Source organism: Indicator indicator, chromosome 2 (genome assembly GCF_027791375.1).
Source record: "Indicator indicator isolate 239-I01 chromosome 2, UM_Iind_1.1, whole genome shotgun sequence".
Classification (NCBI taxonomy): Eukaryota; Metazoa; Chordata; class Aves; order Piciformes; family Indicatoridae; genus Indicator; species Indicator indicator.
This window is the reverse complement of record NC_072011.1, coordinates 6,933,772-6,956,979: the sequence shown is the minus strand read 5'-3', so window position 1 is coordinate 6,956,979 and position 23,208 is coordinate 6,933,772. Positions and strand designations below refer to the sequence as shown.

Below are 23,208 nucleotides of genomic sequence, written 5' to 3'. Positions count from 1 at the left end.
GTTACTGCAGTATAGGGAAACAATATCATTGATGTTCTTCCTGTAATAATCCAGCATACTTCTGTTGTCTGTCAAGTGGCATAAACCCATGTTGATTTTTAGTCTTTTATTTGTTTGTTTCTCTGTTTTCCCCCCAGTTGGGCATGAACCTGAGCACTGGTCTGTCTACAGGAGGTATCTTGAATTTTACGTGCTTGAGTCAAAGCTAACAGAATTCCATGGTATGTTCTCCATCACCTGGAAAGCCACTTTCTCACTGCTGTGATTATCATGCAGTACTGAGCTGAAATTTAAAATAATGAAATCAGTGGTTACTGCATTACAGGAATAATTTCATCTCCCTGATACCTTTGCTAGGTACATTTCCTGATGCTCAGCTTCCCTCAAAGAGAATCATTGGCCCCAAGAACTATGAGTTCTTAAAATCCAAGAGAGAAGAGTTTCAGGAATATCTACAGGTATGGGACAAATTTTTGGAGCAAAGAATATTCTGAAACTAATGATAAAAAACTAATAAAAGAATGTCTGCTTGCTTTTTTATTTTTCCCCAAGTCACTTGAGTTATAGAAAGGGTTCCAGTGGGCAAATAGAACTTGTGAAAGTTTCCTGTGACTGAAAACAGAAATCTTTTGCAAATGATGGTATGTGTGGTAATGTAATATTTTTTGCTATGGATGAACTGATTTTAAAAGATTAGTTTTAACATACTTCCTTCTTTCCTTTTGTCTCACAGAAACTACTGCAACATCCAGAACTAAGTAACAGCCAGCTTTTAGCTGACTTCCTGTCCCCTAATGGAGGGGAGACTCAGTTTCTTGACAAAATGTTGCCTGATGTGAATCTTGGTATGTAATATCCTAGTTTGTGCTGGCAAATAGTAACACTCTAATACTGTGATTGAGTGACAGTAGTAATGAGTAGATAACTTGTGCAAGGGTATGACTGTGGGAAATAAGAATGCTGCTTCTTCACAGCCCTTAGAATTACAGCTCAGCAAACAAGATCATCAGCAAGCAAGACATGCTGATACTTTTTCTTTAAATACAGGGTGAATACTTTCTTTAAAGAAGGACATTTTGAGATTGTGGGGAAAAAAATTGAAATGATTGCTTTTGAGTCTTGGTGTCAGCAAGGAAGTCGATCAGTTGTCTCTACAAATCTCATAGCTCAAGAAGACTGAAAGATTTGTCAGAGGTCAAATCTGCACAAGTCAGTCACTGTTTGCAGGCATGATGATATAGAATCATAGAATCAAGAAGGCTGGAAGAGACCTCAAAGATCATCGAGTCCAACCTGTCACCCTAAACTTCATGACTATCTAAACCATGGCACCAAGTGCCACGTCCAATCCCCTCTTGAACACCTCCAGGGATGGTGACTCCACCACCTCCCTGGGCAGCACATTCCAATGGCCAACCACTCTCTCTGTGAAGAACTTTCTCCTCACCTCCAGCCTAAACCTCCCCTGGTGCAGCTTGAGACTGTGTCCTCTTGTTCTGGTGCTGGTTGCCTGGGAGAAGAGACCAACCCCCTCCTGGCTACAACCTCCCTTCAGGTAGTTGTAGACAGCAATGAGGTCACCCCTGAGCCTCCTCTTCTCCAGGCTAAACAGTCCCAGCTCCCAGTTTCTTAACGTAAACCACCTTTGGGTGTTACTTGATTAAAATCTGTTTATTTTAAGCTGAAAAGTGCAATATTTGATATTTCTGGTATCATCTGGATCTCTTGTAACATCAGTTACTTAATAGAATCTGAGGCAGCAATGTGTGACATAAGCAGGCCAAATGGAAGTTGAGAAGTTGAGAAATTCTTACTGTCTAATGTAATAATTGATAATAAATCCAAAAAAGTAGAGTGCAGTGTGAGTTTACAGCTTGGGTGCAGTGTAGCTGTCTCAGGGTAGAGGGCCTGAGCTGGTAATTCTGTAATTCTGAGCTGGCCATTCTGTCTTCATGTATTATAACACTTGTAGTTCTGTCACTAGCATGGTCCAGGAAAGCTGTGTCTGAAATGTGTCACTGCACTTCTACTTCTTCCAACCATGGAGTGAATCTTCTGGGGTGGCCACGCTGTTAGGTTGCTTACCAAGTTGTTGAATGAGATTTTGGTGGTCATCCTGCAGTTAAAAGTTTTTTGGTTTGTTTTAGACCTCCCCTCTACATCTATGTTGTTAAAAGAAGCTTATAATTATGGCGTTTACTGTAATGCATCTCATGTCTGAGGCTATGCTTCTCTTCCATAAAAATCCTTTTAATGAGCCTTGGCACTTCAGTAGGGCTTTTTGTGAGGATGAGTGACTTTATTGTTATCATTTAATCATTGTACATACTTTCCAATGTAAGCTCCAAATGTGATGACATGTAGTTAAGAAAAATATTACTGTAAATGTAGTGCTTAAAATAAAACTTAATCCTAAGCACTTTCATTTTTCAGCAGTCAAAGTTCCTGTGTTGTATCCTGAAAGCCTCAACAGGCCAGAAGAGCTGATTTTTAAGACCACAGCTGTAGGCCATCTCCTTTGTAAAACTTTACTCCCTACTAATTTCAAGACTGGATCCTTCCAGGGGCTCTCTGATCTTTTCAGGGAAAGAGGAGAAGCTCAGTTTTTCTGTTTTCTGTTGTGATAAATGTTTATGAAGGTTAAGTTTTATAAGTATCCAGGTAATAATCTATATAATTTTAAATATATTATATATTTAAATATATTATATATATTATAAAAGATATTTTAAATATCTTTTCCTAAGCACCATGTTATAAGCTGGATATGTCGAAGACTTTCAAAGCTTTTTGTGCTGAATGAAGGAAAAAAAAAATACACAGGTTTTAAAAACTGTTGTAATTTTAAATTAAGTACTAAACAATGAATACAGAAATTGTAGAAGAGCAAAATGCCTTTCAGATCAGGCAGTGATTACAGAAAGGTTTTATTTTGTTTGTTTGTTTCTAATTTTAGGTAAAATTATAAAGTCTGTTCCAGGAAAGCTGATGAAAGAGGTGAGTAAGGCTTCTGGGTTGCCATCATTTTAATTTCAGTAATTTATTTTACATCCTTACTAACTCATAGGCTAGTTAAAAATTTGTCTGGAAACTCAGTTTTTTTTAGTTTCTTTTTGGGGGGGGTTGGTTTGTTTGTTTTTTGTTTCCTATAGTGATGCAGTCACTCATATCTTATTTCAGAAAGGTCAGCATTTGGAGCCATTCATCATGAATTTTATCAACTCCTGTGAATCTCCCAAGCCTAAACCAAGTAGGCCTGAACTTACCATTTTGAGTCCCACTTCTGAAAACAACAAAAAGGTACAGTAAATGATCTTTTATTCCCCACTTTACAGGAGTGGGGAAAATTGACCATGTTCTGAAAATGCAAAGAACAAACAGAAAAAAAAACTTAAATGGATGCCCCCTCCCTGGAGGTGTTCAAGGCCAAGTTGGATGAGACCTTGAGCAACCTGGAAATGGAAAAGGTGTCCCTGGGCATGGCAGGAGTTTTGGGGCAATGGATGATATTTAAGGTCTTTTCAAACCCAAAGCATTCTCTGAATCTGTGAACTTACCTATTTTGTGTTGGCAGATCACAAAAAGGAAATGTATTCAGTGTGAATACGTGTAAAGGAACTACAGCCAGTTCTTGAACTTTTTTAGTGTTGGAAACAATTGGAGGCTGATGAGTATTGGTGAAAAGTATTATCGAAGCCCATTCTTTTCTTGCAAGACCTAGAAGCCCAGGATCCATTTATGGTTCTTGTTGAGAAAGTGGACCTTTTTGTTTCCTTCAATATGGACATTTTTATGGTGTTGCGGCGCTTACAGAATTTGCAGCTACGTAATATTTAAAATGATTAAGTCCAATGGCAGTTAGAGCTATTAATTTGTTTAGGTTTCATCTTCTGAACTTGGAAGTCTTGGAAGCACTACAGCTAATATTCTTGTGTTACCTTACATGGGCATGCACACAACATTAGTATTCTTCATTTCAAGTCCTTTTCTTACCTTAGATGCTGTTTCCAAGGTTAAGGTATTTTGCTACTGCTGTCTGTTCAGAGGGGTATAAATGTGTCAGCAGTTCTAAAACTCAGGTGTAGAGTTTTTTGGCTTGTGCTAGAAACAGTGCATGCATAAATAGTTCAGCTGTTTTTTAATGAAACAGCTGATGGCATACCCCAGCACAGTATGAACAATCACTTCAGTATTTCTTGACAGATCACAGTAAAAAAAAAATTCATAATTTTAATATTTGAGTGCAAGCTTTGCAGTCTGAAGCATTCCTATGAAGACCGGGTTCTTTCTGTAGTTCTCTTGAGAAACTTTATTAAAGGATCAAAATTAATTATTCAAAGTGGAATTCCTAACCATTTTTGATTGTGAAAGATGGGAAAAAATATGTAGGTGTTAAAATCCAAACTAGTTGTCAGAAGTGTCGGTGTGTCGTTCTTGTAAAAGAACATATATAGAAATTCAGGCTCTGAAATGAATGTTTTTTCTAATTCTTTTCAACTGTGGTGGTCCCAGGAAAACAGAGAGCTGGCTGCACTTGAGCTTTTATCTGGAATACTGAAGTTCCCTTAAACAAAATGTAGATCTTTACTATCTTCTGTTTTCCAATGCCATTTTCAGAAATAGTATTATGGGGCAAACCTCCTTACCACTGCTGCCCATCTGCCTATGGATGCACTCCATTGGAGACACAAGGTTGTGGAATCAGAGTCAAAAGTTGTTGCTAGTACTGCTGATTTCCCTGTCAGGGCTGCTTTTGTCATCAGATAGGAGTTTCTTTGCAGAGAGCAAAAAAAGATGAGGCTGGCCCCAGCTCCCCTCTCCTCACTATCTGTTGAGAGATGTTCTTCTGAGCAGCTTTATTCTAGTTTGCTCTTTCATGAATAAGTAATTCTACATATATTTCAGGTTTTCTTTCCTCTTTCCCTAATGCACTCTCTGCAGCCATTTGCTGTAAATGAGTAGAAAGTTTCAGACTCCAGTACAACTCCTGCAGAGCTGTGATTATTATTTAACAATGGGCACTCAAGACTTGGGGGCTGCTGCTGTGATCAGTGTCATGGTCCAAACAATAGACTCATGATGGTTTGTTACTGTGATCTCAAAGTGCAAAGAACTCAGGTGACTCATGCCAGAGGGTTCACTTCAGTCAGCAGCAAAACTTTATTGTTGACCCATATGTGATAGAGAAAAGTGAGGGAAGAAAAGGGAAAAAGTAAAGTAAAGCGAAGAGGGAAAAGGGAAAGAAGTCCATAGCTACCAACAATGCAAGGGTCCAAAGACATCTCTCTGGTCCTGTGTCCAGTCCTGCTGGTCCTTCTTGATCTTAGTAGGGAAAGCTTTCCTTCAAAGTCTTGTTACTTCTTAACACACTCACACACACATGCACAGAACTCCCCAGAAAACTCTCCAAAACTCTCCCAACACCCCATTGCTAGGGAGACATCTTTTATAATCAGCTTCACACCTGTCGATGTCTGAACTCCACCTCTCTGCCCCCCACGAGTAGGGCTTCTACTCATGCTCAAGGAAGTGTGTCCAAGGCATGGTCTGCCTTGGAGGCAGGTAGCCTCAGGCCCTATAGGAGCTGTGCTTTCGTGTTATAATGACATTACAAGGAGCAGAGGTCACTAAAGTTCCTGGCTCCCCTGGCAACACCAGGACATCAGGCTCTCTTGCCTCCAGCTCCATTCCTCCGTTCCGAAGGGATAATCGCACACGGTGAGGTCGTCCATCAGACTTGGCAGGTACGGACCGCTGGTACCAGCCAGGTCTCTCCCACGGAACCTGCACCTGGAAAACCATGGAGACTGCATTCCAGTGCACAGGCTCAGTCATGTAACCAGTAACTTATTATTGAGTAGGCCGCTGCAGAACTCATGCTAAGATGTTAGCCTGAATTTCCTTCTCCTTGGGGCAAGGGGGTCCTGATTCCTGATGACAATGGTGAGACAAATGAGGCTCTTCAGACCACTCCTTACACTCAGATAGTCAGGATCTTTTTGTACTCAAATTAGAGTGCCAGTTTTGACCTGCAGAGCCATGTATAAGGAATTCATGTGCTAACTGCTTTCTCACTATCAGTTCACAGTATCACAGTATATCAGAGGCTGGAAGAGGGACCTCCAGAGATCATCAGGTCCAACCCCCCTGCCAAAGCAGGATCGCTTAGGGTAGCCTGCACAGGAATGCATCCAGGTGGGATTTGAAAGTCTCCAGAGAAGGAGACTCCACAACCTCTCTGGGCAGCCTGTTCCAGTGCTCTGTCACCCTCACTGGAAAGAAGTTTCTCCTCATGTTGAGCTGAAATCTTTTATGTTCAAGTTTGAACCCATTGTTCCTTGTCTTATCACTGTGAACGACCAAAAAGAGCCTGGCCCCCTCCACTTGACACCCACCCCTCAGATATTGATAGACATTGATCAGATTCCCTCTCAGTCTGCTCTTCTCCAGAATAAACAGCCCCAGGGCTCTCAGTCTCTCTTCATAGGGGAGATGTTCAAGTCCCCTAATCATCCTCGTGGCTCTCCATGGGATTCTCTCCAGCAGTTCTCTCTCTTTCTTGAACTGAGGAGCCCAAAACTGGGAACTGCAAGGCAAGATGGCCAGAACACATGCACTTAACTCTCACTAACTGTGATTATTAGGGATCTGATACCCCAGACTATTCTGTGTTTTGATCTGTGCTGAGTGTTCCCATGCACACTGTGAAATTCACCCCTCTTGCTGATTTGTTGGGGTCCTTGTGCCTTCTCTGTAAGACGGGTTTCTCTTTCTCAAGTCAGCCCATGCTTAGAAAAGCTTTGTGCCAGAACACTGTGCCATTTGCATTTTGTCTCTTCTTGGATTTGATGTGTAAGCTGCACTGGTTTCATCTGCCAGTTTTAGTGAGATCAGCAATGCTTTTTGGAAGCAAATCTAACCATCTCTGCATGTCGCATTTGCTGTTGTACTGGGAAGCTGTCCTAGAGCTGAATTTATTTCAGATGAAATTAAGCTGGGAAATGCTGTCTAGGAATGCAGCCACCAAAACTTTCAGTTCAGTGGAAAGGCCGGAGCAGAGGTAGACTGAGTTAACATCCCTCCCTGTCCCCATCCCACATCCAGATGCATGTGCCATAGTCTGCGTTGTTCAGTTCGCAGTTTTGCTTGTGCCCCGTGATGTCTTCCTGATGATTTAATCACTATGCATTAGCCTTGCCCCCTTACCTCCTGGTGATGGAGATCACAGAATTGTCAGGGTTGGAAGGGACCTCAAGGATCATCCAGTTCCAACCCCTGTGCCATGGGCAGGGACACCTCACACTAGATCAGGTTGCCCAGAGCCACATCCAGCCTGGCCTTAAACACCTCCAGGGATGAGGCTTCTACCACCTCCCTGGGCAACCTGTTCCAGTGTCTCACCACTCTTATGGTGAAGAACTTCATCCTACCATCTAATCTAAATCTCCCCTCCTCCAGTTTGGATCTATTCCCCCTAGTCCTGTCACTACCTGACACCCTAAAAAGTCCCTCCTCAGCTTTCTTGTAGGCCCCCTTCAGATATCGGAAGGCCACAAGAAGGTCACCTCAGAGCCTTCTCTTCTCCAAACTGAACCACCCCAACTCTCTCAGCCTGTCCTCATAGGAGAGGTGCTCCAGTACCTGGACTGTGAGAGCTACCTGTCTGGAGTGAATGGTGAGGTGTGGCAGGCAGCTGAAGAGACGGAATGCTGGCGCTTTTGGAGTGCCCATCTGTGAGGAGAGCACGTTGCCTCCTAGCAAGGAAGTTCTTCAGCACTGAAGCTTTTTTGATAAATGCTAAAGTTGACTTCCAGCTCATGCTTGTATTGCCCCAGCGTTCCCATACACCTTATCTGACACAGATCTAATTATTCTGGTATCAACATGTTGGAATCTGCTGAGTGCACAGTGCACATTCCCCAGTGTGCGTGCTGCCAGCTCTGTTCCCATCAGCAGGGTACATGTTCAGGCTACCTCTTGATCAACAGGCTGGATAGGAAATGCCTGAAAGCCTGTCAGGGCAGATGAAGGCTTGAGTTCAAGCAGAAATGTGCTTACTTCTCTGAAAGGTTTTCTGCATATGGCTTCCTTTTGAATATTCCTGGTGCGTGTTTGGATGTTTTAAGTATTAGTGGAAAGATTACTGGTTAGAAATTAATGATGAAGATGAGTAGTCAACTTTCCTACAGCCAGGAGCAATTGGATTGCTGTAGTAGTCTTTGGAAGTGAGCAGGAATAATGATGGAGAGGTTCCTGCCTCTGGCTGTGGATGATCATGGTATTGCTGTTATAAACTTCATACCTATGCTGGAAACTATGGACACATATTTGCATGCGCACTCACTAAACATTGAGTAACTGTGGTTTTTCCATTAGACATTTTGTGTAAGCATTCATACTTCATTTGGTAGCTTTTCCCTTCAAGGTACAGACAGCCAATTATAGCAGGAGTTACTTAGGTCTCTTTCTTAGTACAGTCCTTCTGTATTTAATTTGCTTCAAGAGCTTGGCTTAACCAGCCAAGTACTGGTACTTAAGCAGTACCAATCCATGGAATTTCCTCATTGAAAGCCTATTAAGAACATTTTGTGTTTATAATTACAGTTACTGTTTATTAAGAACATTTCATGTTTATAATTACAGTTACTGTTTAATCCTAGAGAGAGGAGTAATGCTCATTACAGTTTGTCTTGCTTGTCCTCTTATTTTTTCAGTCTAATTACAACAGTGAGCATTATATCACAGGTTACCCAGAGAGGTGGTTGGGGCCCCATCTCTGGAGATATTCAAGGTGACACTCAACAGGGCTCTGGACAACCTGATCTAGTTGAGGATGTCCCTGCTGACTGCAGAGGGGATTGGACTAGAAGACTTTTGGAGGTCCTTTCCAACCCAGACCATTCTGTGACATCTCAAATACAAACTTGCACAGCGACATTACAAACAAGCTCCTGAGCTTACCTGAACTGGGAATATAATCTTAACTTGTCTATTGGATGTCCAGTTGTGTGGTTTGCACTTGGCTTTCCTCTGAGCCACATGCTTGGGAAGTGCAAAACACCTCCTAAGCTGTAGAATGCAGGCTTGCACTGGAACAGTGCAGTGTATGTCCTGTATTAAAACTGCATGCATTGATGTGCTGTTGCTTTCTGAAATGCCATGTGCAAAAGTTGAAGCTTTCAAAGCTTGGTGCATTAAGAGGAGTGTGGCCAGCAGGCTGAGGGAGGTTCTCCTGTGCCCCTACTCTGCCTTGGTAAGACCACATTTGGAGTATTGTGTCCAGTCCTGGGCTCCCCAGTTCAAGAGGGACAGGGATATACCAGAGTGTCCAATGGAGGGCTGCAAGGATGTTTAAGGGAGTGGAACATCTGCCTTATGAGGAAAGGCTGAGAGACCTGGGGCTGCTTAGTCTGGAGAAGACTGAGAGGAGAATTTAAATGCCTGAAGGGCAGATGTTAAGAAGAAGGTGCTAGTCTCTTTTCAGTGGTGTCCTGTGATAGGACAAGGGACAATGAGTATAAGCCAAGAAGTTCCACCTCAACATGAGGAAAAACTTCTTTGCTGTGAGGGTGACAAAGCACTGGAACAGGCTGCCCAGAGAGGTTGTGGTGTCATCTTCTCTGGAGACTTTCAAGACGTGTCTGGATGCCTTACTGTGTGACCTCCCCTGGGTGATCCCGCTTTGGCAGGGGACTTGGTGATCTCTGGAGATGCCTTCCAACCCCTGCCACTCTGTGATTCTGTGGGGTATTTAAGGTGCAAGACAGATAATCCACTTGCAGAGGTACATCCAGTGTTCCAAAAAACACTGCTGAAAGGCAGAATAACCTTTGGAAGTCAGAAAGCTTTGCCCTAAGATAGTCTTCATGTTTCACTTTTTTGATTCTTTTTTAGTAGCTCACCTTCTGAACTGCTGTTAATCATTTAGTTTGGCCTCTGCACACTCCTCTGGAACTTTATCTGCACTGCACAATGGGCTGCTTTGAGTTAGCTCAGTCAAGCTGTGGGATGCATCCAAAAACCAAATGAGGTTCTTGTTTAATTTACAACAATTCAGTTAAGGTTTTCCCAGTGTCCTGATTCCAGCACTGAGGAGGTTATAGATTTCAGTTTATAGAAGGTTTTTTTAAACAACATAGCAAGGGCACTTTCATCCAGTAGGCGTGAATAATGACGTGTTCTCTCTAGGTCTGGTACCTTCCTGGACACCAGTCATCCACCAGGGCATTAACCATGTTTGCTCTTTCATGTAATTTATGGAATGACTTTGTGTTGTTTAATTTGAGTGAACCCTGTGAAGATAAGGGCAGCGTTTTGGCACTTAACAAAAGAGAGAGACTAAGTACAAGTCAAAACCTGAGTCTTGCCAAATTTCCTGATGTCATTTTTCCTAAGAGTGCAAAGCATTCTGTTTAAGAGACTTGCATGATTCAGAGCTTGTTGTGATTTGGATTTTTTTTTTTTTCTCTAGAGAAAGCAAACCACCCATAAGGAAATCACTTTCTGTTCCTTGGAACTAATTTTAATTTGGGAGTGATACAGAAAAATCTGTGTCAGTAGCAATCATCTCAACCTAGGTAGCACTATCATCAGTTGTGGGATTGTTTCCTTTTTTTTTTTTCCTTTTTTTTTTTTTTCAGAAGCTTTGTATAAACTTTTGAACTTTCCTTTCATAATACAGCAGGATTTTGTATAAATTCTTCCTAATCTTTAGATCAACCATTTGGGGGAGAAGATAGTTTAAAGTAAACTGTTAATGGTGATCGCTACGTAATGTCAAATGTGGAGGGCCTCAAGACTCTGACAACTCCTCCTCCTTTCCAGTTGCTGGAGCCTACAGACCTGGGGGTCCTTGGGAGGGGTGGAAGAATGTGTGCCTAGGTGATGGAGGGGAGACCATTTGGGGATTTAATTATTCCATGTTTTGTGGAAGAATACAAGGTAAAAAAAGGGCAGGAGGGGGAGAGTGGAACACCTGGAAAAATAGGGTAAAGGAGTAAAACTAAAAAAAAAGGACAATAATTGGAGAAAGTCTCAACCTTGGTAACTTACAAAGACTCAAGAAGTTTTTGCTACAAGGAGAAGTTTGTTGGTTGATGATTATTTTAATAACATAATGGGAAAGACCTTTGAAAGCACTGGGAAAAAAAAAAAAAAAAGCCAAACCAAACATAAAAATACTTCCACAAAAAAACTGAAACAAAACAAAAACCACAAACAAAACACCAAACCAACCCACGAACTACCAATCCAGATCTGATGGCTGTGCTTTTGCCTTTGAATGCAGTATTTTTAGTATTCCATTTTTATTCCTAGCTTTTCAATGATCTGTTCAAGAATAATGCAAACCGGTCTGAGAACACAGAAAGGCGACAAAATCAGAACTACTTCATGGAAGTGATGACTGTGGAAGGAGTCTATGACTACTTAATGTATGTTGGTAAGAAGTGATTTATTTTAATTATTCTTACCCTTTTATCTTAACTGTTCTTACACTTCATGCCAAAGAGGAAGTTCAGGTTCTTCAGGTAAAAAATAAAATTCTCTTATTGTTCCGTATCTTGTTCAGTACTTGCAAGCTTAACAGTGTGCAGCTTAGGAACACAGTCGTACTTTAAAGGACCTTCTTCCTCTTTCATTATTTATCTTTCTTTCTTTGCCTCTCATTATTGCTCACTTGTGTTGTTACATCTCTTCCTTTCTGCATCTCAGAGTATGAGCTTACAGGAGTAGGTCCCTTAGTTTTTCTTGAATGTGCCTGAATTCTACATTTTGAGAATTAAGTTATGCAACTTAGGGGATGGAAACTTCTAGTGGATGGAAAGTTGACCACGAGGCAGCAATGTGCTCTTGTGGCCAAGAAGGCAAATGCCATTCTGGGGTGGATTAGAAAGGGTGTGGTGAGGCTGCATCTGGAATACTGTGTCCAGTTCTGAACTCCTCAGTTCAGGAAGGACCTCAGGGAACTGCTTGAAAGAGTCCAGCGCAGAGCCACAAAAATGATGAAGGGAGTGGAACATCTTCCTTATGAGGAGAGACTGAGGGAGCTGAGGGCTCTGCAGCTTGGAGAGGAGGAGCCTGAGAGGTGACCTCATTCATGTTTATAAATATGTAAATGGTGAGTGCCAAGAGGATGGAGCCAGGCTCTGCTGGGTGATGCCCAATGACAGGACAAGGGGCAATGGGTGGAAGTTGAGGCATAGGAAGTTCCATGGAAACATGAGGAAAAATTTGTTCACTGTGAGTATGACAGAACACTGAAACAGGCTGCCCAGGGGGGTTGGTGGAGTCTCCCTCTCTGGAGATATTCCAGACCCACCTGGATGTGTTCTTGTGTGATCTGGTCTAGGTGCTCCTGCTCTAACAGGGGGGTTGGACTGGATGATCTCTTGAGGTCCCTTCCAGCCCTTAACATTCTGTGAAAATTGTAAGAAGGTTTTGATAAGCAGTCTGGAGAACAGGGGGAGAATCTTTTCCCACTTATTTGCTCTTTTGCAATCTTTTCTTTCTTTCTTTTGAATGAGTGACTCCTTTATCCTCAGGAGAACCTTATGAACCTGTGTTGCTGCAACTTTGCAGGTAGGGTGGTGTTCCGCATTCCTGACTGGCTGCATCACCTCTTGATGGGAGGAAGGATTCTCTTCAAGAATACATTGGAACTCTACACAGATTATTATTTGCATTGTAAATTAGAACAGCTGTTTGAGGAGCATCGTTTGGTTTCCTTGATAACACTGCTGAGAGGTTAGTAAAAGTTACATTTTTGATGTGGAAGTGCTGCTTTAGTTTGGGATTTGAAATCTCTTCTGTTAAGTTCCTGGGTACCAAATTTTGAAATGCAGGACTACAGCTAATGGGGTTTTAAAAACCAAGAGGACCTGTTGAGTAGTGATAGGACTCGAGAGAATGGATCCAAGATTCAGATTGGATGTTAGGAAGAAGTTTTTCACCAGGAGGGTGGTGAGACACTGGAACAGGTTGCCCAGGGAGGTGGTGGAAGCCTCATCCCTGGAAGTTCTTAAAGCCAGGCTGGATGTGGCTCTGAGCAACCTGATCTAGTGTGAGGTATCCCTGTCCATGGCAAGTGGGTTGGAACTAGATGATCCTTGAGGTCCCTTCCAACCCTGACAATTCTGTGATTCTTCAAAGAAGATTCCAGAAGCTTGTTGCAGAATGGTGCTGAGTCAGCCATGTCTGTCAGTAGCAGTTACAGAAACAAGCATTATTGATAATGATTTACTAAGGTGTGCAAAGAAGAAAATCAGAATAAAGAGGGGTTTGGTGCATCAGAGTGTGAATATTTCATGCTGTCTTTAAGTTTTGCTTGTGTGTGCATCACTGTCATTTACTGGTTTTTGTTTGTTCCCTTTGTTGGGATGGGATTTTGTGAGGCCTTGAGTATTCTTGACCTTCAAGTAAGAGAAAGGGAGATTTAAAAAAAATAAAATAATTAGAATATGGCCTCACAACAGTGAAGAAGTATTATCTGACTACCTTCTGATTTAAACAATATGTCTGGCCAAAGCTCTGGTATCAAGGTAGTTCTGTCTGTATCAAGCCAAAACAAAATCTTGTGACAGAGAAAGGAAAGGAGTAATCTTTCAGAGCCTAAAACCAAAACCCAGTGCCTAATATTTCTGATGAACAACAATTCTTGGGGTTTTTGTTCAGACTGGCAGTTCCAGTGCTTTAACACAAGTGCTTTATCACAAAGGGTAACTACTGCTTATAGCTTTGAAAGTATAAAGGGAAATTTTAAGTAAGGAGATCATAACTAACCTAAAGTAGAAATGATCCAAACTTAGAAGAAAGCTCTTTAAGAGTTTAGAAAATACTGGAATCAAATTGGCAGAAGCTGCCTGTCCTTCACACAGGTGGGATGCTCTGGGTCCTAGCAGGCTATTGTAATCAAAAGACAGAATCACAGAACCAACCTGGTTGGAAGAGACTTCCAAGATCATCAAGTCCATCTGATCATCCGACCTTATCTAAATCAACTAGACCAAGGCACTGAGTTATCTGGCAAGGCTAGAGTTCCCTTACAGAGAAGAAGCTCCAAGCCATGCTCCAAGGGATGCATAGCTGCCTAAAGACTCTTTTTTTCTTCTGTGTCTTCCCCACAGATGCTGTGTTCTGTGAGAACACCGAGCCGCGCTCTCTCCAGGACAAACAGAAGCGAGCAAAGCAGACTTTTGAAGAAATGATGAGATACATTCCAGGTTCTGTGTTCCTTGACTCTCCTTCTGTGATTGTTCAAACAGATGCATAACCCAAATACAGTCACATCAGTTTTCCACATCAAATAATACATGCACTGCTGAAGTTTGAGATGACTAAGAACACTGCTACTAGGTGTAGAAACTCAGGAGTTCAGTTTCATATAGAATCATAGAATCAGACAGGGTTGGAAGGGACCACAAGGATCATCCAGTTCCAACCCCCCTGCCATGGGCAGGGACACCTCACACTACATCAGGCTGGCCAGAGCCTCATCCAGCCTGGCTGCAAACACCTCCAGGGATGGGGCCTCAACCACCTCCCTGGACAACCCATTCCAGGCTCTCACCACTCTCATGGGGAAGAACTTCTTCCTCACATCCAGTCTGAATCTCCCCACTTCCAGCTTTATTCCATTCCCCCTAGTCCTATCACTACCTGATAGCCTAAGAAGTCCCTCCCCAGCTTTCTTGTAGCCCCCTTCAGATACTGGAAGGCCACAAGAAGGTCACCTCAGAGCCTTCTCTTCTCCAGACTGAACAGCCCCAACTCTTTCAGTCTGTCCTCACAGGAGAGGTGCTCCAGCCCTCTGATCATCCTGGTGCCCCTTCTCTGGGCACGTTCCAGCATGTCCATATCCCTCTTGTAATAGAGGCTCCAGAACTGGATGCAGTACTCCAGGTGGGGTCTCACCAGAGCTGAGCAGAGGGGGAGAACCTTGACCTGCTGGCTATGCTTCTCTAGATGCAGTCCAGGATCTGGTTGGCTTTGTGGGCTGCAAGTGCACATTGCCAGCTCATGTTGAGCTTCTCATCCACCAGCACCCCCAAGTCCCTCTTTTCAGGGCTGCTCTCCAGCCAGTCACTGCCCAGCCTATATTGGTGCTTCTTGTTGCCCAACCCAGATGCAGGACCCTGCACTTGGTCTTGTTGAACCTCATGAGGTTGGCTTGTGCTCACCTCTCCAGCCTGTCCAGGTCCCTCTGGATGGATCCCTTCCCTCCAGCCTGTCTGCTGCACCACACAGCTTGGTGTCATCAGCAAACCTGCTGAGGGTGCACTCAATGACACTGTCCATGTCACAGAGATGTTAAACAAGACTGGTCCCAGGACTGAGCCCTGAGGGACTCCACTTGTCACTGGCCTCCACTGAGACATGGAACCATTGACAGCCACTCTTTAAATGTCACTGAAGTGTTGCTGGCTTCAGCAGCCAAAGTTGGAGAGATTAATAAAGACATGATGGAAATGAAAAGCTTTACCAGTGTACCATCATTTCTTAGCCTTTAGAATGTTCCTGTGGTTTGTATTTTATCCATAGGAAAAAAGGGCACTCTATGGAGGCAGAAGATAAATTTGAGCTCTCCTTATGTTGTATAAACTAAGGAGGAGGGGCCCATTTCCTAGGCTATTCAGAAAGTAATTAAAACATTTCAGGTTGAGGTTTATTAAACAATGCATGAGGATGATTCATTGATACTATAAAGCCTGTAAGAATTACTTAAATGTGCAGCCCCGAAGGAAAGGGAGGATAAAAGGAGGGTTTGTTTTTTCATTTACTGCTTTAGATGGGTAAAATTTGACCTTTATTTAATTAAAACTCTCTTTGATTGCTGGAGTTCTGTAACTGCATCCTTGCAGTGCTTCCTACTAACTTGTGTATTTGGTTTTGTATCTGGTCTAGATTTAATAGGCAAGTGCATTGGGGAAGAGGCTAAATATGAAGGCATCAGGCTTCTGTTTGATGGGATGCAGCAACCAGTGCTCAACAAGCAGGTAACTCATAGCATGTGAGAAACTTGGCCTTCTGGCACAGAATTTCCTGTCTGTGTGGCTGTAGCAAAGGAGTGGGTCTGGGTTCAGAGTTAAAATAAAAAGCAGTAGTGTTGCCTTCAAGCATTCTTGATTTTTCTTTATTTCCTTTCAGTTAACTTATGTTCTGCTGGACATTGGGATCCAGGAACTCTTTCCAGAGCTGAGTAAGGTATGTGCTAACTCTCTTCAAGAGCTGCAGAATTCTTCAAGCTGCTAGTGGGCTTGGTCACTGGTGCATTTTTGTTGTTATTTTTAAACCTGGGGGGAAAATCTGTGTTTTACTAATGTTGAAACTATGAAAATCTGGATTAATTACACTTTTGTTAATTAGCTCTTTCCAGATCAGTTTAGACCCGTTTGTTTAGCATACAGCAAGTCTGAGCTACCTCTCAGTAGAACTAGACAGAGCAATCAGCAGTCAGGACCTCTGTGTCTTTCTTTTTCATTGCTTGTCTCCACTCTATGCATTTCCTGATTTTTAGGAAGTTCATTCTGCATGCAATGCTCAGGTTGAGCTTCAGTATTTTTCTTGAGATTGTTTAGCAGGAGGCTTTTTTACTTCTGGTTTAGTCACTGCAATGTTAAGCCAACTATCCAGATAAAGGAGAAAGAATTGGCACAACTCAGAATGCTTAGCTTTAGGTTTGTGATCCATCTGATATTTATCCTTATGTACATAAAACCTTCCTAGGGTTTTACATAGTAATTGTCCAGTTTGGTCTTTATGGCAAATAGGAGGTAAGGGCTACTTAACTAGACACAAACCCACCACAAGCAAACCTCTCACTTCTAAGAGATGTTCATTGCATGAGTCCTGTGTCTGAGGACCTTGGAGTACCAGCAGTGATTTGTTTTGCCTGACAAACAGAAACAAACATTGGGTGTCAGGAGAAGCTGGGGCACCTTGCATTGTCTTCACTTAGCAAGTCTAACCTACTTTGTGCATCAGCTCAGTAGCTGGCTTCCTCATGTCAATGCTCAAAGCAGGGACAAACAAACAAAAGGAGACCCAACTGACCAAGAGGATGAGGAAGTAGCCTGGAGCTGCAAGAAAGTCCTGACTTGGCCCTAATTTACTCTGCTGAACTGTTTGTATCTCAACAGCTAGTAACACATAGCAGCATTGGTTTTTCTTCAGCTGATGCTGACAAAAATTGAAGGTTTTGTTTGTTAACCATTTGAATAGTCTTTAAAGGACCAGTCAGGCCCAGGGGGTGGTGATCAGTGGAATGAAATCTAGTTGGAGCCAGTACCTAGGGAGGGTATCTCAGGGGGTTAGTTGTAGATCCAGTCCTGTTTAATATCTTTGTTAATGGTCTGGATGATGGAGCAGCCACCTCACATATAAATGATGGCAGATGAGTAAATTCAAGGGCAAAGTCAGCCAGGGAAAATGGGAAGGTTCACTGTGACATAGACAGCTCTACCCTGCTGGGGAAGATTGTGGCTTTAGGAATAGCTGGAAGCTGAGAGGTGGTAAACCTGCTTTGTGCATACTGCCACCCAGTATCTGCTACCAGCCCCTGCTGGAAATGGGACAAGACTCAGCTGGTGGCTTTTCTGTTGCCCTGGGTCACTGCAAGAAGCTGCCTGTCTCTGAACCTAGCCTGCTCAAAAGCTGTGTCCAGCCACTTCAGCTTCCTCTGCAGCTTTGGGAGGGCTGCTGGCACCTTCAGATCACCCTTCACTTTGCACACCTCTCTTGTGGTCAGACAGCTCTGCTGAGACCCCACCTGCAGCACTGTGTCCAGTTCTGCTGCCCCCAGGATAAGAGGGACTTGGGCTGCATCAAGAGAAGTGTGGCCAGCAGGTCAAGGGAGGTGATTCTCCCCCATCCCTGGAGGTGTTTGCAGCCAGGTTGGATGAGGCTCTGGCCAGCCTGATCCAGTGTGAGGTGTCCCTGCCCATGGCAGGGGGGTTGGAACTGGATGATCCTTGTGGTCCCTTCCAACCCTGACTGATTCTATGATTCTATGACTTGGGACTGTTGGAGCAGGTCCAGGGAAGGGTCATGAAGATGATCAGAGGGCTGCAGAACCTTCCCTATGGGGAGAGGCTGGGGGAGTTGGGTCTGTTCAGCCTGGAGAAGAGAAGGCTCCAGGGAGACCTTAGAGCAGCCTTCCAGTACCTGAAGCAGCTACAGGAGAGCTGGGGAGGGACATTTTACAAGGGCTTGGAGTGAGAGGATGAGGGGCAATGGAGAGAAGCTTGAGGACAGATTGAAACTGGAGATGAGGAAGAAATTCTTGCCAGTGAAGGTGGTGAGGTCCTGGAATAGGTTGCCCAGGGAGTTTGTGGATGCCCCCTCCCTGGAGGTGTTCAAGGCCAGGTTGGATGAGGTCTTGAGCAGCCTTGGCTGGTGGGTTGTGTCCCTGCTCATGACAGAGAGGTTGGAACTGGGTGATCTTTAAGGTCCCTTCCAACCCAACCCATTCTATGAATCTATAAATCTATGACAGGGCTGGCAGGAACCTCATGAACTTCAACAAAGGGAAATGCAAAGTCCTGCACCTGGTGATGAACAAGCCCTGGCATCAGCATATGCTGGGGCCACCCACCTGGAAAACAGCTTGGCAGAAAATGACCTGAGGTCCTGGTGGGTACCACAGTGACCATGAGCCAGCAGTGTGCTGCAAAGGTGAATGATAGCCTGGGCTGCCTTAGGAGGAGTGTCTGCCAGCAGGTCAAGGGAGGTGATGTTGCCTCTTCTGATCTCTTCAGTACAAGAGAGATGTGGGTATACTGGAGAGAGTCCAACAAAGGAGGGTGATGAAGATGATGAAGAGGCAGGAGCATCTGCCCTGTGAGAACAGGCTGAGAGAGCTGGGACTGTTCAGCCAGAAGAGATGGCTCAGAGGATCTTACTAATGTATCCAAATACCTAATGGGAGGGTACAAAGAGCACAAGGCCAAGCTCTTTTCTGTGGTACCCAGTGACCAAAGTGTAGACACAAACTCAAACATCCTCATGGCCCTTCTCTGGACAGCCAGTCCCTTGGAGCTCTGTCAGACAGGATACAAGGAAAAGGGATGTCTGAGAAAGGAGAAGGGTTCCCAGCAGAGGAAGGAAAGAAGTCCACTGGAAAAAACACCATGCCAGTGCCATTTCCAGAGCAGAAAATTGCTGTTTTGGGAAAACTGTATTTAGCAGCTAGGAACGGGGGAGGTGAGAAGTTGCAGAGAAAGAACAAAATGGCCTGTTTTGAGAAATAGAATCACAGGATCATTAAGGTTAGAGAAGACCTTTAAGATCATCAAGTCCAGCTGTAACCCAGCTACCATGACCACTAAACTGTATCCAGAAGCTCCACATCTACACACTTCTTAAACACCTCCAGGGGTGGTGACTCCACCACCTCCCTGTGCAGCCTGTTCCACTCTTCCACTCTCTTAGTAAAGAATTTTTTCCTAATACCCAATCTAAAAATTTCCTCTTGTCCTGTTGCTAGTTACTTGGGAGAAGAGACCAACAGCAGCCTCATTACAGCCTCCTTTCAGGTAGCTGTAGAGAGCAATAAGATCTCCCCTTAGCCTTCTCTTCTCCAGACCAAACAGCCCCAGGTCCCTCAGCCTCTCTTCGTACACCCATGCCCTCCACACCCCTCACCAGCCTCGGTGCTCTTCTCTGGACATGCTCTATGACCTTGGTGTCTTCCATATACTGTGGTGCCCTGAACTGAACCTGTGTTCAGTTCAAGCTGTAGCCTCACCAGGGCCAAGTACAGAACCACAATCACTCCTCTGCTCCTGCTGGACACACTGTTCTTGTTACAGGCCAAGATGCCATTGGCTTTCTTGGCCACCTGGGCACACTGCTGGCTCATGTTCAGCTGGCCATCCACCAGCACCCGCAGATCCTTTTGCACCAAGCTGCTTTCCAGTCACTCTTTCCCAAGCCTATAGCATTGTGTGGGGTTGTTGTGACCAAAGTGCAGGACCCAGCCAGCACTGGGTCTTGTTAAACCTCCTTCTGCTGCTCTCAGCCCATTGATCCAGCACGTCCAGAGAGTACTAAACCCCTGAAAGCAGCTTTCCTTTCTCTTAACCCTGGTTTTGAGTGGATGTTTTCAACTGCCATTAATCAGTATAGCTCAGTTCAGTCATTTCTATGTAAATATACATTTTCAAACTGATTAACTTTCTTTTTCCTCCTTACTCTTTGACAGGGTCCAAAGGAAGCCAGCTCTGTCTCATGTTGGATGTGAATGCAGGGATCTTGCAGGACACCCAGTAGCAAACATCTGCTGTGCACTATTGTAATGGATATGTGACATTTTGACCTTGCAATGTATATTTTCTTGTAAATAACATAAAAATCTAAGTTCTAAAAAAAATAATAATTAAAAAAACATCTTTATGTAATAAAGACATTAAAATTTAATACCAATTACAAGTAAATAATAGATCTGTACCTTAAATGAAAAGTTTAGCTGCTGTCAAATTGATATAAAATTTCAGGATGTGTCCTCCTGGTTTTGAGCCACGAGTTGCCCAGGGCAAAAGGACACAAAAGATATTTTACCCCTTTCCAAGGAGTAAAACAGAAATGTTCCACACTGGATTGGAAGTTTAAATGGAAATTCTGTTTACAAATATATACCAAAGGCATTCAGGTAAAAGGAATACACCTGAGTCTACCAGCCCCAAACCTTCCAGAGCCTTCCACAAACCTCCTCCCCACTCAGCCTCAGCAGGCCCAAGAGCTGCCCCCCCCCCTTAGACCCAGACCTACCACAGGCTTCAACAGGCCCTGTGGCATAGCTGGAAATTCCCTGCCAACCAAGGCCAGGAGAAAGCCTCTCCCACACAAACCACAAAGATAACAGCACAGAGAGAGATTTGTCTGACCACACCCTTAAATAGAGAGGTCCAGGAAAACTGAACAGAATAACAGATTGCAATGTCCTGGGACAAGCTGCCCACCCCCCTGGGACTCTCTAGCCTCTGGAGGACTTTTCTTTGTGGTTATACCAATTAACTCCTGATTCCCCTCAACCTACAACAAGGATGACATAAAATAGGACAGCTGGGAGATCGATCAGTGTATCCTTTGCTAAAAGAGCAAATTGCTGTTGGCTTCCTTAAAAGATAACATAAAAAAAATTGTTTGGAAGTTGTGGAATGCTCCCATGAAAGTCTTTTTTTTTTTTTTTTTTTTTAGGAACTTGTCTTAACAAATTTTTCCTGATGACTCTTTTTTTTTATTTTAAGATTTACCTTATTTAATCTGTTGCATACAAATCATCATCTTGGGATGATCTTTGACCTTCATGCTTTCCATGAGCATGGAAAATGTGTGTGTGATGTAGTTTATCTGACCTTCAGAGCTAAAGTGCTCTTAAAATGTGTGGTAAGTGGCTTTGACTTTCACCTTAAGCCTTTATTTTTCTAGGATTCCTTACATGACTTTGTTGTTCTTTTTCTGACATCTTTACAGGCTTGGAAAAGAGACCATGAGGCTGTTCAGAGCTTTTTCTAACAACTCTTTCTTGTATATCAAAAAAGAAAAAGTGTGGAAGATTTTTCCCTGTAGATGTTAATTTGTTGGCCCAGCCTTTATAAAAGAGACTTTGAGAAAGGACTTTCAGGAGTGGATTTTTAACATTTTACTCACAGAACAATACACAGAGATTTGAATGGCCATTCCTCAAGTTTTCTTTCCAGGCAACACCAATTTTCCCCTTTATCACAGGCAAGCCAATCTAAGGCACTCTCAGTGTTCTTTGTCAATACAATTCACAGATTGCATTGGGTTGGAAGGGACCCTCAAAGGTCATCTTTCCCACCCCCCCTGCAGTGAACAGAGACAGCTCCAACTCCATCATGCCGTCCAGGGCCACATCAAGGCTGATGTTGAATGTCTCTGGAGACAGGGCCTCCAACACATCCCTGGGCAACCTCTTCCAGTATTTCACCACTCTCATTGTAAAGAACATCCTCCTTATGTCCAAATTGAAACTGCTCCAGTTTCAAGCCACTGCCCCTTGTGCTATTGCTACAAGCCCTTCTGAGCAGTCCTTCCCCAGCCTTCCTGTAGATTCCCTTCAGATATTGAAATGTAGCTCTAAGGACTCTCCAGAGCCTTCTCTAGGCTGAACAGTTCAAATTCTGTCATCCTGGCTTCACAGGAGAAGTGCTTTTGCCGTCAGACCATCGTGGTGGTTCTCCTCTGGACCCAATCATTTGTGCTATCTACCTGTGTCATTTCCAAAGAAGGTAGCAGTGTTCTTTCTCTCTAGATATGCCAAGGGAGTTGTTGTAACTCTTCAAAAACTGGCATGCAGGTACAGATCAGGCCAGAAGTGTTCCTCTGTTACTGGTTTTGTGCTGATCTGGGGAAGACCATGCTATAAACAGTTTGGGGGACTGGTAGGAAATTCCATCTCAACATGAGAAAGAACTTTTTTGCTGTGAGGGTGACAGAGCACTGGAACAGGCTGCCCAGAGAAGTTGTAGGGTCTCCTACTCTACAGATCTTCAAAACCCACCTGGACATGTTCCTGTGTCACCTGCCCTGAGAGGTCCTGCTTTGCAGGGGAATTGGACTTGATCTCTGGTGGTCCCTTCTAGGAATCTATGACTGACAAATATTTCATCAGCTCCATGTTATAACCATGTCAAGGTCAGTTGCTGTTTTAATTCCTGGACTAGCACAACTTACCTAATGCAGCTGCATAGTTGAGATCTTTTCATGCACAATCCTTGAATTTATGTGGAAACTAAAGAGGTCTTGGAATTTAAGCATACTGAATGCTTAACTTGGTGCACCTTCTCCTTGACATCTGCAGGTGCACTGAATTTAAGAGTTGAGTAGCTTTGGTCTGAAGAAATGAGCTTCCCAGAAAGACAAAGCAGGTTTACTCAAAACATTGCTCACAGGGGTTAGGGGTTGGACGGGACCTCAAAGATCATCAAGTCCAACCCCCCTGCCAGAGCAGGACCATAGAATCTATCAGGTTGCACAGGAACACATCCAGATGGGTCTTGAAAGTCTCCAGAGAAGGAGACTTCACAACCTCTCTGGGCAGCCTGTTCCAGTGCTCTGTGACCCTCACAGGGAAGAAGTTCCTCCTCATGTTGAGGTGGAACCTCCTGTGCTGTAGTTTACATCCATTGCTCCTTGTCCTATCCCAGGGTGCAAGTGAGCAGAGCCTGTCCCCTCCCTCTTGACACCCAG

At 43.7% G+C, this 23,208-nt stretch overlaps 1 protein-coding gene across 2 annotated transcripts in view; it reads left to right on the top strand.

Annotated features, from left to right (window-relative positions):
* Positions 1–20,331, top strand: part of SNX14 (sorting nexin 14) — a 68,421-nt gene extending 48,090 nt beyond the window's left edge. For both annotated transcript variants that reach the window (XM_054395163.1, XM_054395154.1), the window contains 11 exons: positions 138–221; positions 358–458; positions 734–845; positions 2,957–2,997; positions 3,181–3,300; positions 11,317–11,440; positions 12,580–12,744; positions 14,124–14,219; positions 15,901–15,992; positions 16,144–16,200; positions 20,198–20,331. In XM_054395163.1, the coding sequence (XP_054251138.1) occupies positions 138–221; positions 358–458; positions 734–845; positions 2,957–2,997; positions 3,181–3,300; positions 11,317–11,440; positions 12,580–12,744; positions 14,124–14,219; positions 15,901–15,992; positions 16,144–16,200; positions 20,198–20,236 (1,031 nt within the window). In that variant the 3' untranslated portion in view covers positions 20,237–20,331. The remainder of the gene's footprint in view (positions 1–137; positions 222–357; positions 459–733; positions 846–2,956; positions 2,998–3,180; positions 3,301–11,316; positions 11,441–12,579; positions 12,745–14,123; positions 14,220–15,900; positions 15,993–16,143; positions 16,201–20,197) is intronic.
* The last annotated feature ends 2,877 nt before the right edge of the window (positions 20,332–23,208 follow it).